At 52.0% G+C, this 14,618-nt stretch overlaps 1 protein-coding gene across 2 annotated transcripts in view; it reads left to right on the forward strand.

The window, feature by feature from the left end:
* The first annotated feature begins 888 nt into the window (after positions 1-888).
* The window catches only part of IPO8 (importin 8), a 57,789-nt gene continuing 44,059 nt past the window's right edge, over positions 889-14,618 (forward strand). For both annotated transcript variants that reach the window (XM_040972228.1, XM_040972229.1), the window contains exons 1-8: positions 889-1,149; positions 4,873-4,954; positions 6,633-6,789; positions 7,869-8,027; positions 8,882-9,038; positions 10,372-10,461; positions 12,132-12,226; positions 12,777-12,861. In XM_040972228.1, the coding sequence (XP_040828162.1) occupies positions 1,066-1,149; positions 4,873-4,954; positions 6,633-6,789; positions 7,869-8,027; positions 8,882-9,038; positions 10,372-10,461; positions 12,132-12,226; positions 12,777-12,861 (909 nt within the window). In that variant the 5' untranslated portion in view covers positions 889-1,065. The remainder of the gene's footprint in view (positions 1,150-4,872; positions 4,955-6,632; positions 6,790-7,868; positions 8,028-8,881; positions 9,039-10,371; positions 10,462-12,131; positions 12,227-12,776; positions 12,862-14,618) is intronic.

Here is a 14,618-nt window from a genome sequence, read left to right on the forward strand (position 1 = left end):
AGAAGGAGAAGCAAAGTCGACTGGCGGCAGGTGCTTCTGAAGGGCAAGCTGGTGCTGAGGCCTGGAAGGTGGTGCCGATCAAAGACAGGGGCTTGCTGAGGGTCTATTTGTGTAGTGGGGCTCCAAGGAGGCTTAAGAAGGTACTTGGGGGTGTGGGGGCAGTATGACAGCAGCCAAGGCTGAGCGGTCACCTGAAGAAATGAGTTGGAGAACAGGTGTGAGATGACTGAGAGAAAGGGGAGGGAAGGAAGCAGGTAAGATTTCTTCAAGAGGTCCAGGAGGGAAGAGGAACAGGGTCAGGCTTCCTAAGCCCCAGGAGCTCAGGAGTTTGTACATCAGCTGGGACTGGTGGAGAGTCGAGGACCACTTGCTGGCCGTCTAGTCTTCCAACCGGGCTAGTCCGAAAGCGGCAAATATTACTCCAGCCGCACAGGCTCAGCTGGTGGGGCTTAAGGAGAACCCAGGCCCGCGCAAGAAGTCCCGCTTGGGAAGGAAGAGGCGGGAAGCCATGTTCCGTACAGCACCATGGTGGCCCTCTTTCCCTTACAATGCTGGCGACCGCTCGAGGCAGCTCGGGTTCACTGCGCTCACCCACACACCCAGAAAGAAGGGTTAGGGCTGTGTTCGGCACAACAGCAGGGCGATCACCTTTTGGGGCTTGGAAACGCCGTCCCAGCCCTCCAAGAGGCGATCGTCCTGTTTTCCGTACAGCAGTATGGCGCTCTCCTGCGTTCGCGGGCCCCGCCCCACGCCGGGAGGAAGGGGTAGCCGTAAAGGAAGCGCCGTTTCGTCTTCTGACTACTCCCGCCTCCCACCGGTTGTCGTAAAAGGGTGAATGGAGTGCGAGTTGTGGGGGAGAAAAAGGGAGGCCCGGGGGCACGGAGTCAGAGTGGCGCAGCAAGTGGCTGCAGGTGGCGGCGGCGGCGGCGGCCGGGGAGTGAGGTAGTGCGCGGTGCGCGCCGAGGAGGAGGAGGACGAGGAGGAGGCCAAGGGCGTCGGAAGTCAACCCAAGCTGCATCCCGTCCGGCGGGCTCGGAGGGGCCCGCGGAGCCCCCACCTTAGGACATGGACCTCAACCGGATCATCCAGGCGCTGAAGGGCACCATCGACCCCAAGCTGCGGATTGCGGCCGAGAACGAGCTCAACCAGGTGAGCCGCGGGGCCTGCGGCGACCCCCGGGCGGCCCAGGGGACGGCGCGGGGCTGGGCGGCGGCCCGCGCACCTGTTGGGCACCGGCGCGCGCCGCTGTCCTGGGGGACTCGGCGGGGCCGCAGGGAGCTCGGGGCTCTCCAAGGGACTCCGTGCAACGGCAAGCGTGCTGGGTTCCTGGCGTCGCCCTGGTCCGGCATTCAACACGAGGTCACGGGAAGGCGACCCCGGCGCCGCGGAGCGGAGCTTGGCGCTGACCCAGCCCTGGTCCAGGGCGAGTGTCCGGTGCGTCCCGGGCTGCCGAGCAGGAGAGGGACTCGGAGCTCGCGGAGGTCGCCGGTGCAGACGGCTGTGGCTCGGAGGGTGCCCGCCGGGGACGTGCTCCCGGGGCTGCGCGGGCCTGACCTTGGGTCCCGGGCGCGGGGACAGAAGTCTCAGGCCGCGCGCGACTCCCCGTCTTGCCCTTGTACAGCCCCGCGTCTACCCCGCGGCTTCTCGTGGCCTTACGCCGCATCCGGCGTCAGTGTTTCGTGGGCAGCGGTGCGCTCCTGTCGCCTAGTTTGGGGTGACCTGTGAGTCGAAAGCCCTTATGTTAGGTCGCTTCGCCCCGGAGTGAGCTGCGGTCGGGGTCTCCAGGACCTGTCCTTCCCCACGCCGTGGCCCTCTGCTTCAGGTGGCCGTGGTTCGGGGCCTGCCTGCTTTGCCTGGGAGGTGGGGCGGGGGGCCCTGCCGGGTACCTCTGCTTACATCGGGCAGCTGCAGCTCCCTGCCCAGCGCCCCAGAGGACGCACCCTGATTTGGAGTCCAGCTTTTCTCTCAGGCCCACATGCCTGCTGCTAGGAGCGGATCCTCTCCGGTGTCTGTGGGGAAGTGTAGTCCCGATTTTAGGCTTGTCTGTGGACCACAAGTCCAGTTGGTCGCAACTACCGGCAGTAGGAATGCGGGGCTGGCCCACCAAGTGTCTTGAATTAGCTGTGCTCTGCGTGTCCTAACAGGGTCAGAAAGGCTTTGCGTGCTGTGGCCGAGCTTGGTCAGGCTGTGTGCTGCCCACCCGTGCCTCTGCACGTGTCAGCTGGCAGAGTGGAGTCGGGCCCGGTGGCGTTTGCCTGCTGGTGGGGATGTAAACTGCAGCAGGGGTGAGGGGAGGGAGGCATCTGGAGGGCTGGGTTGTGCAGGGGTGATGAGCCGGGAGCTCTTGGCCATAGTAGAGTTGCTCCAAGTCCTAGCCTGGGAGGCCCTAGGGCCTTTGCTGTGAAATGAGGTTTAGCCTGGCAGGCAAAGAGTTGATTTTCAGAGAACTTGAAGATGCAAACATTCTCAAGAAATCTTCGGTTGGTGGACCAGACTGTGATGGTAGATGTTCAGTGTCCGCAGAGGGAAAGGCAGCAGGTGAACACTTGTGAGGGTGGGGCCGTGGAGGGGCTGTCCACCTTGACCCCTGGTTCTGTGGTGGCCGGGGGGGGGGAGACCAAGCTTCCCAAGGCCTTGAAAGTGCAGTGTCGGAGAGGAGATGCAAGCAGAGTGTTTCATTGAGCCAGGAGAGCTTGCCACGAAGCAGCCCTCAGCTATGTGTGACTTCGTGGTTAGGCATAGGAAGATTTTCCGAGAGTAACAGGTGAATTTTAATGATTGGAACGAGCTGCAGAGGTGTGTGTCTTTGATTTGCTGCAGGATTGAACATGTTGTAAACCAGAGTCATTTTATAATGTGCGTGTGGGAAGTGTGGAGCAGGGACTTGGGGAGTACTTGCGCGCACAGCTGTGGGGCCGAGGGTACCACGGGAGCCGCCGGGTGGTCGCCAGGTGCTTGGGAACTGCCAAGTGCGACAGCTGCTGCGGTGGCCCAGGCAGCTGCCGTGGGGCCACCCTTAGTACCTGTGGGGGCTGGCTCTTTCGCTTGCTCATGCCCAGCTGTGGAGCCAGCGCTGGCTGGCCTGCTTTGTCGCGGCTCCTGTTGTTGTAACCCAGGATTCCTGCCACGAAATGTTGTAGACGTAGCGCGAACAATCGGAAGGGATGCTGGTGGAGTACAGATCCAACTGAAGGTTTGCGTACAGTGTCGGATCTGTTGAGCATAAAGCAAGTATTCTATTTACCAAAGGATGAAGCGGAGTCAGGAATTTATGGAACAGATAGCCAGCAATCAGGGACACATGCAGCCTGCAGAACCACAGGGAGGTGCAAGTTCAAGTGCTGACGACGGGCTGCAGTTTGAGAGGAGTGGTGCTCCATGCTTTGCTTACACATGAGGGTGTATACATTGCCAAGTCCCTCTGGGGTGTGGGGGGGCATTTTGGCACTCTAAAAAGGCACTTGATAAAGTCTGTGGAAAAATGAAGTTAAAAAAACCAGGGGACGGCATGTTTTCCTGTTGTTCACTCGCCCCGGGTGTCCCTTGTTGGATGGCCTGGTTTGAGACCTGGCACCTCTGCTTCCCATCCAGCTTCCTGCCAGTGTGCACCCTGCAAGGCAGCAGTGGGTGCTCGAGTGCCCCGGTCTCTGCCACCCACGGGGGAGACTGGCTGAGTCCGGCTCTCCTGTCGCAGCTCTGACTGCTGCATGAACCGGCAGGCGGGAGGTCTCATCTTTCTGCTCCTTCCCATCTCTGTGCCTTTAAAATGAAATGAAAACGTACAGGTCAAATTCATTTTAATCTTGCCCCAAACTGAAATCCATACCTATATATGTGTATATTTTTGGTCAAGTTTTGTTCATTGGAAAGGAAGATTTACAGAGAGAATGTGAGGCAGAGAGGAAGGTTTTCCATCTATTGGTTCACTCCCCCAAATGGTCACAATGGACAGAGCTGAGCCATTCCCAAGCCAGGAGCTCCTGCCGGGTCTCCCACACATGTACAGGGTCCCAAGGCTTTGGGCCATCCTCTGCTGCTTTCCTAGGCCATAAGCAGAGAGTTGGATTAGAAGTGGAGCAGCTGGGATATGAACTCGTGCCCATATGGATGGATGCTAGGGCTTGCAGGAGAGGATTAGCTAATTGAGCCACTGCACTGGCCTCCCTTGGCACCTTTTGTTTTTTTTTAAATTTCTTTATAATACTTAATATTTTCATGCAAGTTTTGCAGACACCAGGCCTGCATAGTGGCTTAGCAAGCTAATGTTCAGTCTGCAGTGCCAGCATCCCATATGAGTGCCGACATGTGTCTCTGTTGCTCCACTTCCCATCCAGCTTGCTGCTTGTGGCCTGGGAAAGCAGTGGAGGATGGCCCAAGTCCTTGGGACTCTGCACCTGCGAGGGAGATTTGGAGGAGGTTCCTGGCTTCAATTGGCTCAGCTTTAGCCATTGTTGCCATCTGGGGAGTGAATCAGCAGATGGAAGATCTCTCTCTCTTCCTCTTTTTCTCTGTAAATCTGCCTCCCAAATGAACGTGAAGACATCTTTAAACAATTTTTTTGAAGACCTCCTCATTTACATGCGTTTCAGAATTCATTTGGTACCAGAATAAATGTATCTTTTAATTCCATTTTCTGTGCATTTTTTGAAGCACCCTGATATATCAGGAAATCTTTCAAATGTTTCATGATCTCATCAGTTTATTCTAAGGACTTTTTGTACTGGAAATATCTTAGTGATATTTATTTTGCCTTGGAGAGTTTCTCTAGAAGGTTTCCTTGTATTTGGAAGGTGACACGTTTAGTAAAAAGTTCTTACAGTGACTCGTTAATATTATCGCTGTACTTTATGAAACGTTTCTTTGTGATTTCAGTCCTACAAAATCATCAATTTCGCCCCCAGTTTGCTTCGGATCATCGTCTCTGACCACGTGGAATTCCCAGTGCGCCAGGCAGGTGAGTTGCTTTCCTAAGGAACTTTGGTAGATGAAGGTAGAAGGAGGGTGTGCGTTCCTTCCGAGGAACTGCCTGGAAAAGCTGGGCGGCCTACAGGAAGCATTTCTGATGATGTGGGAACTGCCCCAGCCCTGCTCCCGGGAATGGGGCCTGGGTGCTCTGTCCCCTGCTGTTGAGCCCCTCGCCTATAGCCCTCAGTTGCTTTTCCCCATCCGCGCAAACACAGTGCCCATGGCTTCATCTCCTGGCGCTTTGAACTCTGGCGGCTTTCCTTGTGGTGTGACTTGGGGTGCTCCTGAGGTGTCTGAGCATGGAGGTCAGTGGTTGGCTCCCTGCTGGTGCGCCTGGGAAAGCAAAAGAAACTGGCCCAAGTGCTTAGGCCCCTGTGCCCACATGGTAGACCAGTATGAAACTCCTGGCTTCTCTCTTTGTTTCTCCTTTCTCTAAAACACCAACTTTTATATAAATGAATAAGTCTTTAAAAAGAAAATGCAAGAGCAGCAGCTCAAAGGAATGAAGTCAGTGTTTGGTGGGCCGCCGCTTTGCTTACACATGAGTAACACACCTGGGCGTGGAACACAGCCTGCTCTGCTTTCAGTTGCATTTTCCTGTTCTGTTTTTTTTTAAGGATTTGAAAGGCAGAGTTACAGAGAAATGGAGTCATAGCTCCCCTCCCAACACACAGAGGATGGTGGTGGTGGAGGGGGCGGCAGTTTCTATCTGTTGCTTCGCTGTTCCCTCCCCCCCAAATGGTTGCAATATCCAGGACTGGGCCAGGTGAAGCCAGGAGTATGGAGCTCCATCTGGGTCTTCAGCATGGATGCCAGGGGTCCCAAGACCTTGAGCCATCTTCATTGCTTTCCGAGGCTCGTTAGCAGGGAGCTGAGTTGGAAGAAGAGCGATTGGGAATGGAACTGGTGCGCCAGTGTGATATGTGGGCTTTGTCTGTGATGTTTGAACTGCTGTGCCACCTCCCTGCCCCATCCAGCCCGCGAGTGCACCGTGTTTGGTTCAGCCTCAAGCTGGCACACTTGCAGACCTCGCCTTGCCTCTGCCAGTCCTGCGACCTTGGACCACCTTGTTTCTTTCCCAAGTCTTTGCGGCAGTTTGAAGATCATTGAGAAGCAGCAAGCAAATAATTGATTAGGTGCTTTCCTAAATACGGATGGAGAAAGTTTCTTGCTGTTTTTCCAAAAATATTTGAAGGGTGCTGTACATTTCCTTACTAGTTACATTTACTTGTAGTACATACTACAAGGTTTTTAAGTGAAAGTTCCCCAAACAGTCGAAAGTTTAGCTAACTTCAGAATGCTGGTGCGAAATGGTAGCTTTCGACCATCACCCAAAGGGATCCAGCAGCGGGGAAGGTGGGGTTCACCCACTGTCTGCTCAGGGTAGGCCCTGGAGGAGGGTGGTTTGGGGGTCTCCGTCCACCTCCTGTAGTCTCATTGAGGCCACCTGCGGCTCGCTGGAAGGGCACATGGGCAGTCGGCAGATCACTTTCATGCCAGCTCTGGGCTTGAAACATTTCTGCTGAGTTTCTGGCCTTTTGCTCTTCCTACCTTGGCTGCTTCAGCCAGTGAGAGGGAGACCACGCTGCGGTACCAGCCTTCGGTGCCCTGGCTGGCTGGTGGACTCGCAGACCCTGGTCTGAGCCTGCTGCTTTTCTCAAACGTAGCTGCCATCTACCTGAAGAACATGGTGACACAGTACTGGCCAGACCGGGAGCCTCCGCCAGGAGAGGCAGTATTTCCGTTCAACATCCACGAGAACGACCGCCAGCAGATCCGCGACAACATCGTGGAAGGCATCATCCGCTCGCCGGATCTGGTGAGGTGCGCTGTGCTCCGCTGGCGGGCAGGTGGCGGTCCCCGGGGGGCAGCGGCGAAGTGCATGCGTAGGGGTGTTCGGTTCTACCGCCAGGGTCCACAGTGTCTGTGGCATATGATCTCTCTGGAATAGGGTGACCCTCCTGCAAAATACAGAGCAAATAGATGTATGGTTGAACAAGTCTGAGTTCTCATAGGTGAGTCATAGAATGGAGACTAACATGCTGGGAAGTGAAGTTATGTTGCAGTAGGCACTCCTACTCCCAGTGAATCAGAAGCCTATGTGCTGTGTGACTCCCCGAAAGGGCACGATAGTATGGCCTGGAACACGCTGGAAGCAGGAGCCAGGAGCCCCGTCCTGGACTCCTGGTCTCCTGTGGAGTTGGCAGGGGCCTGGGCACTCGGCTCGTTGCTGCTGCCCTCCCAGGAGCATCGGCAGGAGTCTGGCTGGAAGTGGAGCATGTCCTTTGCTTCTCCCCTCTCTCAGTGGGCACAGGAGGGAAAACTGAATCACGTATCTCACTTACCTTCCCTCTGCCCCAGCCCTCTCCATCCTAATCAGAGATCCACATGGGTCTGCAGCCCCTCACCTTTGCATTAAATATTAAAAATGAAGTTAGAACATTAAGATTGAAAAAAAAAAAGTGGAGCAGCAAGGGCTTGAACCTGTGTTTTAATACAGGATGCCAACGTGGCAGGTGGCGGCTTAACTTGCTATGGCACAATTCCCAGCCCCGAGGCTGTTTTTCCATAGGACCACTCTTTCCTGTGCGCCTTCAGTGCATCTGTACACCACAAAGTGAATGGCTTTGAGAGCATGAACCACGTGTGCGATGATGGTCTCAGGGCTGTGTTGCCCTGTGATGCACAGTAGCCGTCTCTGGGTGTGTGCACTCGGGTACTTGCCGGGTGCCAAGATAGCCCGGCAGGTGCTTCGCAGAGCCTTGCCATCATCAGGTGGTGTATGACTGTCATGACACCATGTAGGTAAGCAGGAGCCGGACTAGGATAGCGGAATTCTGTGAAAAATGACATCGGCGTTTACTTAGGTTTCAGACTTTCCTCGCCCCTTTCTGGATTTACAGAATCCAGTTGACCATGTGTCTCCGCGTCATCATCAAACACGACTTTCCGGGTCACTGGCCGGCGGTGGTGGACAAGATAGGCTGTTACCTGCAGTCACAGAGCAGCAGCAGCTGGCTGGGCAGTTTACTGTGTCTGTATCAGCTGGTGAAGACGTACGAGTAAGTGGACCCCTGCGGCTGGAAAGGACAGCCTGCTCCCTCTGTGCCCAAGCTGCGTGGAGGGACTTGTAGGTTTTCTGCAGAAAACATTAGTTTGGGAAATGCAGTGCGGGCTTATTTGTTGCAGTTACATGCAGTAGACTTGCTCGTCTCTAAGGCAGTGATCCCACGCGCTGTGCTTCTCTAGCTTGTTTGTGAACTTACTGCTTCCTGGGAAATGCCCCCTTAGAGCTGCCGCAGCATTAGTGAAGTGAACATTAATGAAGTGCAAGGTGGACATCCTTTGGGGTGCTGTGATGTTCCTTTCCATAAAAGCTGCCCGGGAGGTGGAGGACAGAGCTGCTTAATTGAGTAGATTGGAACTATGTTGAAGGCCTCTGCGTCTGGTCTCAGGATTGGCACTGGCACATGTAAGATTCTTCTAAATTGCTTCGTCTACACGCTGTTAGAAACGTTAAGGTAGCATTTTCAATTTATGGCAGTTAAAGTGACCTAAAAACACCAAGATGTGTAAACTATTTCAACTTCTCGATTTTGGGTGGTACAAGAAATTGTCTTTCTACATTATATTAAACAGTGTGATTATTTTTTAAGCTGTAAGAATAACTTGTGTTTTACCAGAGTTTGAAGTTAATTCCAGAGCAATTCAATTTACGATAGGTGCGGGGTAGTCTTGGCTTCTCCTAGACTGTTCTCCACCTGCTGGAGGGAGTTTGGCGCTGTGCCTAAACAGGAGATAGCCTCCTGAGGTTCATGCCAGCTCCAGCCTGGCAGTGGTAGTTAAGCTCTGCTTGTTCACTGCTCCGAGCTGTTGGCGAGGGAGATGACTTTTCTCTCTTTCCGTCTTCGTGGAGATACAAGAAAGCGGAAGACAGGGAGCCCCTGATAGCAGCCATGCAGATATTTCTGCCTCGGATTCAGCAGCAGATGCTGCAGCTGCTCCCCGATGCCTGCCATTACTCCGTGTTACTGCAGAAGCAGATTCTCAAGATCTTCTATGCGCTTGTGCAGGTGAGTGTCCCTCGCCGGCTAACAGGACGCCAGCAGAGTGTGCAGCACATTCATGTCTCTACAAAGACTCCAGGAGACATGGGGTTGTAGAAATTGACCAAGGCAGAGAGAGAGAGAGAGTGAGTGTGTGTGTGCATGTGCGTGTGCGTGTGTGTTAGACACCAACATTGACACCTTTCATCACTGGTTCATTCCTCTAACGGCTGCAACAACCAAGGCTATGTCAGGCCAAAGCTGGAAGCTGGGAGCTCTTTCTGGGTCTTCCCTGTGGGTGGTAGGGACCCAAGCACCCGGCCCTTGCCTGCTGCCTCCCAGGACATTAGCAGGAAGCTGCATTGGCGGTGGAGGCTGGATTGCCTCTCAGCTATCCTAAGGTGAGGTACAGGTGATCCCAGGCTGTCTTAGTGCCCGGTGCAGGACTCTTCTGCCCAGTGTCTGAGTCCAGGGCAGGGGGATCTCTCGTGGCTCCTAGTCTTAAACTGGCCACAGTGCTCTGAGCATGCCCTGTCTGCTGGACGCGAGCCCTGATTGTTCACAGTGAAGTTACATTGATGGCAGTTTCTCCACATTTGACCCAACGTAAAACTAAGGCAATTTAGTCGTTCGTTTGCCTTGGTTTAGAATGATAATGTTTTTCTTATCCTATTATGGGATTCTAGAATGTAGTTAGACAGAACAGGCATATGTTTGGAATACAGAAACGTTCACTGTTGCACCCTCAGGAGGCTTGGCTGAGTGACTGTGAGCTGGGTGGAGGGGTGCTTGCCGTCTGCCCGAGCCGGGTGAGCCTGTGCTGCTTCCTGGCCAGGCTCTCCCTGTGAGAGGGGCCAGTGTCTGACTGCAGGGACACGGGTCTGCACTGTCAGGATATTTGAACACCTCCTTTTTTTAAAGTCAGAAGGGCCAGTGCTGTGGTGCAGCAGGTCAAGCTGCCACCTGGGACTTCAGCTTCCCATATGAGCACCTGTTTGAGGCCTGGCTGCACTGCTCCTGATCTGTATTCCTCCTCATTCAGCGGGGAAAGCAGTGGAAGAGGGACCAGGTGCGTGTTTCCAAAGATGCCTTTGGAATATGCTTCTGGATCCATTTTAAGTTCAACTTCCAGTTGAACCGTATCAAGTTGGTGTTTTCGTGTGCTTGTGTTAGTTGTTGCATGGGATGGCCCTTGAGAACGTTCACGGGGAAATGGAAGTACAGGCTATTTGTGCTGGTGCAGTAGAGCCTGAGACCTCCGTGCATTTCCATAGCGTTTCTAAAGGCCGCCGCTGCAGGTGGCACCGGGGTGTCCTCGGGAGGGGAGGCGTTACTACGTGGGTTGTTGCCTGTCTTCCAGTATGCACTGCCCCTGCAGCTGGTCAACAACCAGACCATGACCACGTGGATGGAGATCTTCCGCTCAATCATCGACCGCCCGGTGCCTCCCGTAAGCAGTCCTGGGGGGACTAGGGGTGGGATTCCAAGGTTGACTGAGCGATGGGGGCATGTCTGCTGCTTGAAAGAAGAGTTAGGTCTGAAATAAAAGAACTCAAGCTATATACCAGTTTTGAAAGCTGAGGTGCAAGAGTAAAATGCAAAAGCTTTATTTAATCCTACTAGTGGCAAAACACATTTTGCTTTTAATATTTACTAATAAAAATAGGTGTGTGTGTATGTGTGTGTGTCCGTTTGCTGTGATTTGAGGGGCAGACACAGAGGAAGAGGGACCAGGAGATCCTCCGTGTACTGGTTCACTCCCCACATCCCACAGCAATCCCATGGTGACGGCCAGGATCTGCCCTGGCAAGAAGCTGGAGTTATGAGTGGAGCCAAGGGTGAAGCCAGAACACGGCCATCTTAGCTGGCATCCTGCTAGGCCGAGTGCTTGCCCTCAGAAAACCACTTTAAAGCTTGATATTATCCTCTAGCTTTTTTTTTTCTGTGCATTTATGTACAGTAGTATTTTATTTATAAAAATACATGTAGGGGCCAGAGTTGTGGCATAATGAGGATGGCAGCATTCCATTTGGGTGCTGGTTCGAGACCCGGCTGCTCCATTTCTGATCCAACGTCCTGCTAATGCCCCCGGGAAAGTGGTGGAAGATGATCCTAGTACTGGGGGCTCTGCTGCCATACCGGGGACCTGGAAGGGCTCCCGCTCCTGGCTTTGGGCTTGCCCAGCTACGGCCTGTGTGGCAATTTGGAGAGTGAACCAGCAGATGAAGATCTCTGTCTCTTTGTATCTTTCTCTGTGATTTTTGCCTTTGATAGAAATAAATAAATGCCCTTCCTCTCAAAGAAAAAGTAGCTATTTTAAAATTCACTCTTCACTTAAAATTTATATGATTGAGTATTTTATGGTATCTTTTTGATGAATACATTATTTACTGGATAGAGTATTTGAAATTTTTTTGGATGTTTTAATGCTAAGGTTATACTTACACTTTTTTTTGATCATCCATTAGCCTTGCCTTTGGACAAATGCATGGAAGTGTGTGTTCGAGTTTTAAAAAATCTTGCAAAGCGTCTTCCAGAGAGAGCCCTGGTCTGTGCTTTCCTAAGAAGGCCTGAGAGTGCAAATTTAACTTGTTAGATGGTAAAAGATGGTGTTACACTCTGATTTGCAGGGTTTTTTAAAATCTCAAATGAACAGTGTTTTAAAATGTAAGCTTGTGTATAAAAAGGATGTTATTTATTCTGGGCCACAGTGTGGCTTGTGCAGGTGGGGTCCAGGAGGCAGGAATTCATCCAAGGTCTCACACTTGGGCCATCATCATCTGCTACTTCCCAGATGGATCAGCAGGGAGCTGGATCCACAGTGTGGAGTAGCAGAGTTGGAAGCTAGCACTCCCAAAGGTGGGCGTCCAAGGTGGTGGGTGGCTTTGCCTTTTAGGCTACAATGCCCACCCCAGAGCTCATTTTAAAATGTGCAGTATTTTTTGCATTGTGAACAGTTCGGGGAATCTGACAAGAATATATTTGCGTTAACCATCAAAGGTCAAAGTTCGGACCTTCCAGACAGTCTTCTTGGGGTCCCGAGATTCTGTTGGTTGCCTGTTGACTTGCTCATGAAAGTCCTTCAGGCGGAAGTTGTCCCTGGGTGTTTCTGTCCCTCAGGAGACCTTGCAGATTGACGAGGACGACAGACCGGAGCTGGTGTGGTGGAAGTGTAAGAAGTGGGCCCTGCACATCGTGGCGCGTCTCTTTGAACGGTAATGCTCTGCTCATCACCTCTGCTGTCTGACAGTCCTCTTCTCGTTGGGAGCGATGAGGCTGCAGGAGTCCGTACGTGCTCTACAGTATAGATGGCTTGTCCTTAAAGCCACGGCAGAGCAAGTGTAGCCTTCTGTTTAGAAGGTGGGCAGCCTTTCCTGCATCTGCTGTTGTGTGAGAAACGTGGAGAAGCAGTATTGTTCCCTTCATTGCACATATCCAGGAGAAGGCACTTGGCCACTCAGACCCTTCAAGTCACATTTAAAAAATTATTGAAAGCACTACCTTACCAGATGTAACAGTTGTATTCCCAACATTGGCCCTTGATGTACCCTTGGCTTAGTTGATGTAAGCTTCTCTCTGAAGCTTTAAGTATCACACAGAGGCGGAGTACAACTCATTTTGTGGCTTGTGGGAAAAGGTAAAAGTGTTGTTTTTAACTCCCACTGGAATTTCACTGAGGGAGGGATTGCATTTTAACGAGTGAGCATGCTTTGTTTTTAAACATCAGAGTAATTAAATATTTGTTTTTCCTCTTTGTATTTTAAGATACGGAAGCCCAGGAAATGTCACAAAAGAATACTTTGAGTTTTCTGAATTCTTTTTGAAAACCTATGCAGTGGGAATTCAGCAGGTAATCAGCTTATGCTCTTCGAAGTAGAACGATGGTTACTGAAAGTTTCTGTTTCAGCTGCAAGTTTGTTTTGAAGTAGCTTCAGATTGGCTCAGCTCCAGCCATTGCAGCTACTCGGGGAGTGGACCTGCAGATGGAAGATCTTTCTGTCTCTGTAAACTTGCCTTGCCAGTAAAATAAAGAAGTCTTCAAAGTGGTTCCAGACGTACTCACATGTGCAGGGAGCCTGTGCTGGCACCTCCGCCAATCTGACAGAGTGTAGTCAGTTTCAGAATTAGATGTCCTTGGGCAGCTCCGGTAGGGTGGTCCTTCCAGCTTCCGCGTCCTGGCTGCTAACCAGAATTGAGTTGGTTGATGCTGCTGGAGGAGTCACCAGTGTTAGACTGTGTCTTTCTGTTTATTCTCTCTGATCTTTTGAGTTTTTATTGAGTTTCATCTCTTTGGTCTGAGCTTTCTTATTAGAAGATTGATGCAGTGTGGACTGAAGTACTTCGAGAATGGATTGATCTGACGTGTTACGACTGTTAGCTGAGTACTTAACACATTTCTTTTAAAGATTTATTTATGTGGACTGTCTGGGTTTCAGGGAGCAGCAGAGGTTCATTCCCTAAATGGCTGCAAAGGCCAGGGCTGGGGCCTCTGCAAGCCAGGAGCATGCACTCGGTCTCCGTTTCCCACGTGGTGGCAGGGGCCCAAGCTGTTGGGCTGTTTTTGCTGGTTTCCCAGGTGAATCAGCAAGAAGCAGGATCTAAAATGGAGCAGCCAAGACTCCTACTGGCTCTCTGATAGGGGATGCTGAAGTTACAGGTGGCAGGTTAACTTGCTATACATGGCAACCCTGATCCACAAGAATGTATTCTATGGAACTTTGAAAACCATCTGTACAGTGAAAATGAGGGGTTTTTGAGAAACAATGCATGTTGATATTAAATTAAAAAAATTATTTGAAAGGTAGAATTATAGAGAACAGAGACAGAAAGATCTTCCGTCCACTGGTTCACTCCCCAAGTGGCCACAGTGGCCAGAGTTGAGCTGATTCGAAGCCAGGAGCTTCTTCTGTGTCTCCTGCATAGATGCAAGGTCCCGAGGCTTTGGGCCATCCTCTGCTGCTTTTCCAAGCCACAAACAGCTGGATTGTGCAGTGGAGCAACCAGAACTGGAGCTGGCACCCGTATGGGAGGCTGGCACCCTAGGCAGAGGATTACCTTTCTACACATGGTGCCAACTCCTTGAGCTGCTTTCCCAGGTTGTGCATCAACAGGAAGCTAGATCAGAAATAGAATTGCTGGGACTTGAACCTAGGCACTCCAGTATGGAGTGGGATGCTGATGTCTTAAGTGGCAGCTTAACTTGCTGTACCATTGCTCCAATGCCTGCTAGATACATGTTTTTGTTTTTTAAAAGATTTGCTTATTTTTATTGGAAAGCCAGTTTGCAAAGAGGAGAAAGATCCTCCATTCTCTGATTCACTCTCAAGTGTCCGCAAGAGCCAGAGCCAAGCTGATATGAAGCCAGGAGCTTCCTTCAGGTCTCCCACACGGGTGCAGGATCCCAAGGCTTTGGGCCATCCTCTACTGCTTTCCTAGGCCCCAAGTAGGGAGCTGGATGGCAAGTGGGGCAGCTGGGATATGAATCCGCACCCACATGGTATCCCGGTATGTTCAAGGCGAGGATTTAGCCACCAAGCTATTGCACTGAGCCCTAGATACATGTTTTTAATGGGAGTTTTTGTTCATTTTGGAGTGCTAGTAGTGGAA

Source organism: Ochotona curzoniae, unplaced genomic scaffold, assembly GCF_017591425.1.
Source record: "Ochotona curzoniae isolate NIBS_2020 unplaced genomic scaffold, NIBS_Ocur_1.0 contig_2235, whole genome shotgun sequence".
Classification (NCBI taxonomy): Eukaryota; Metazoa; Chordata; class Mammalia; order Lagomorpha; family Ochotonidae; genus Ochotona; species Ochotona curzoniae.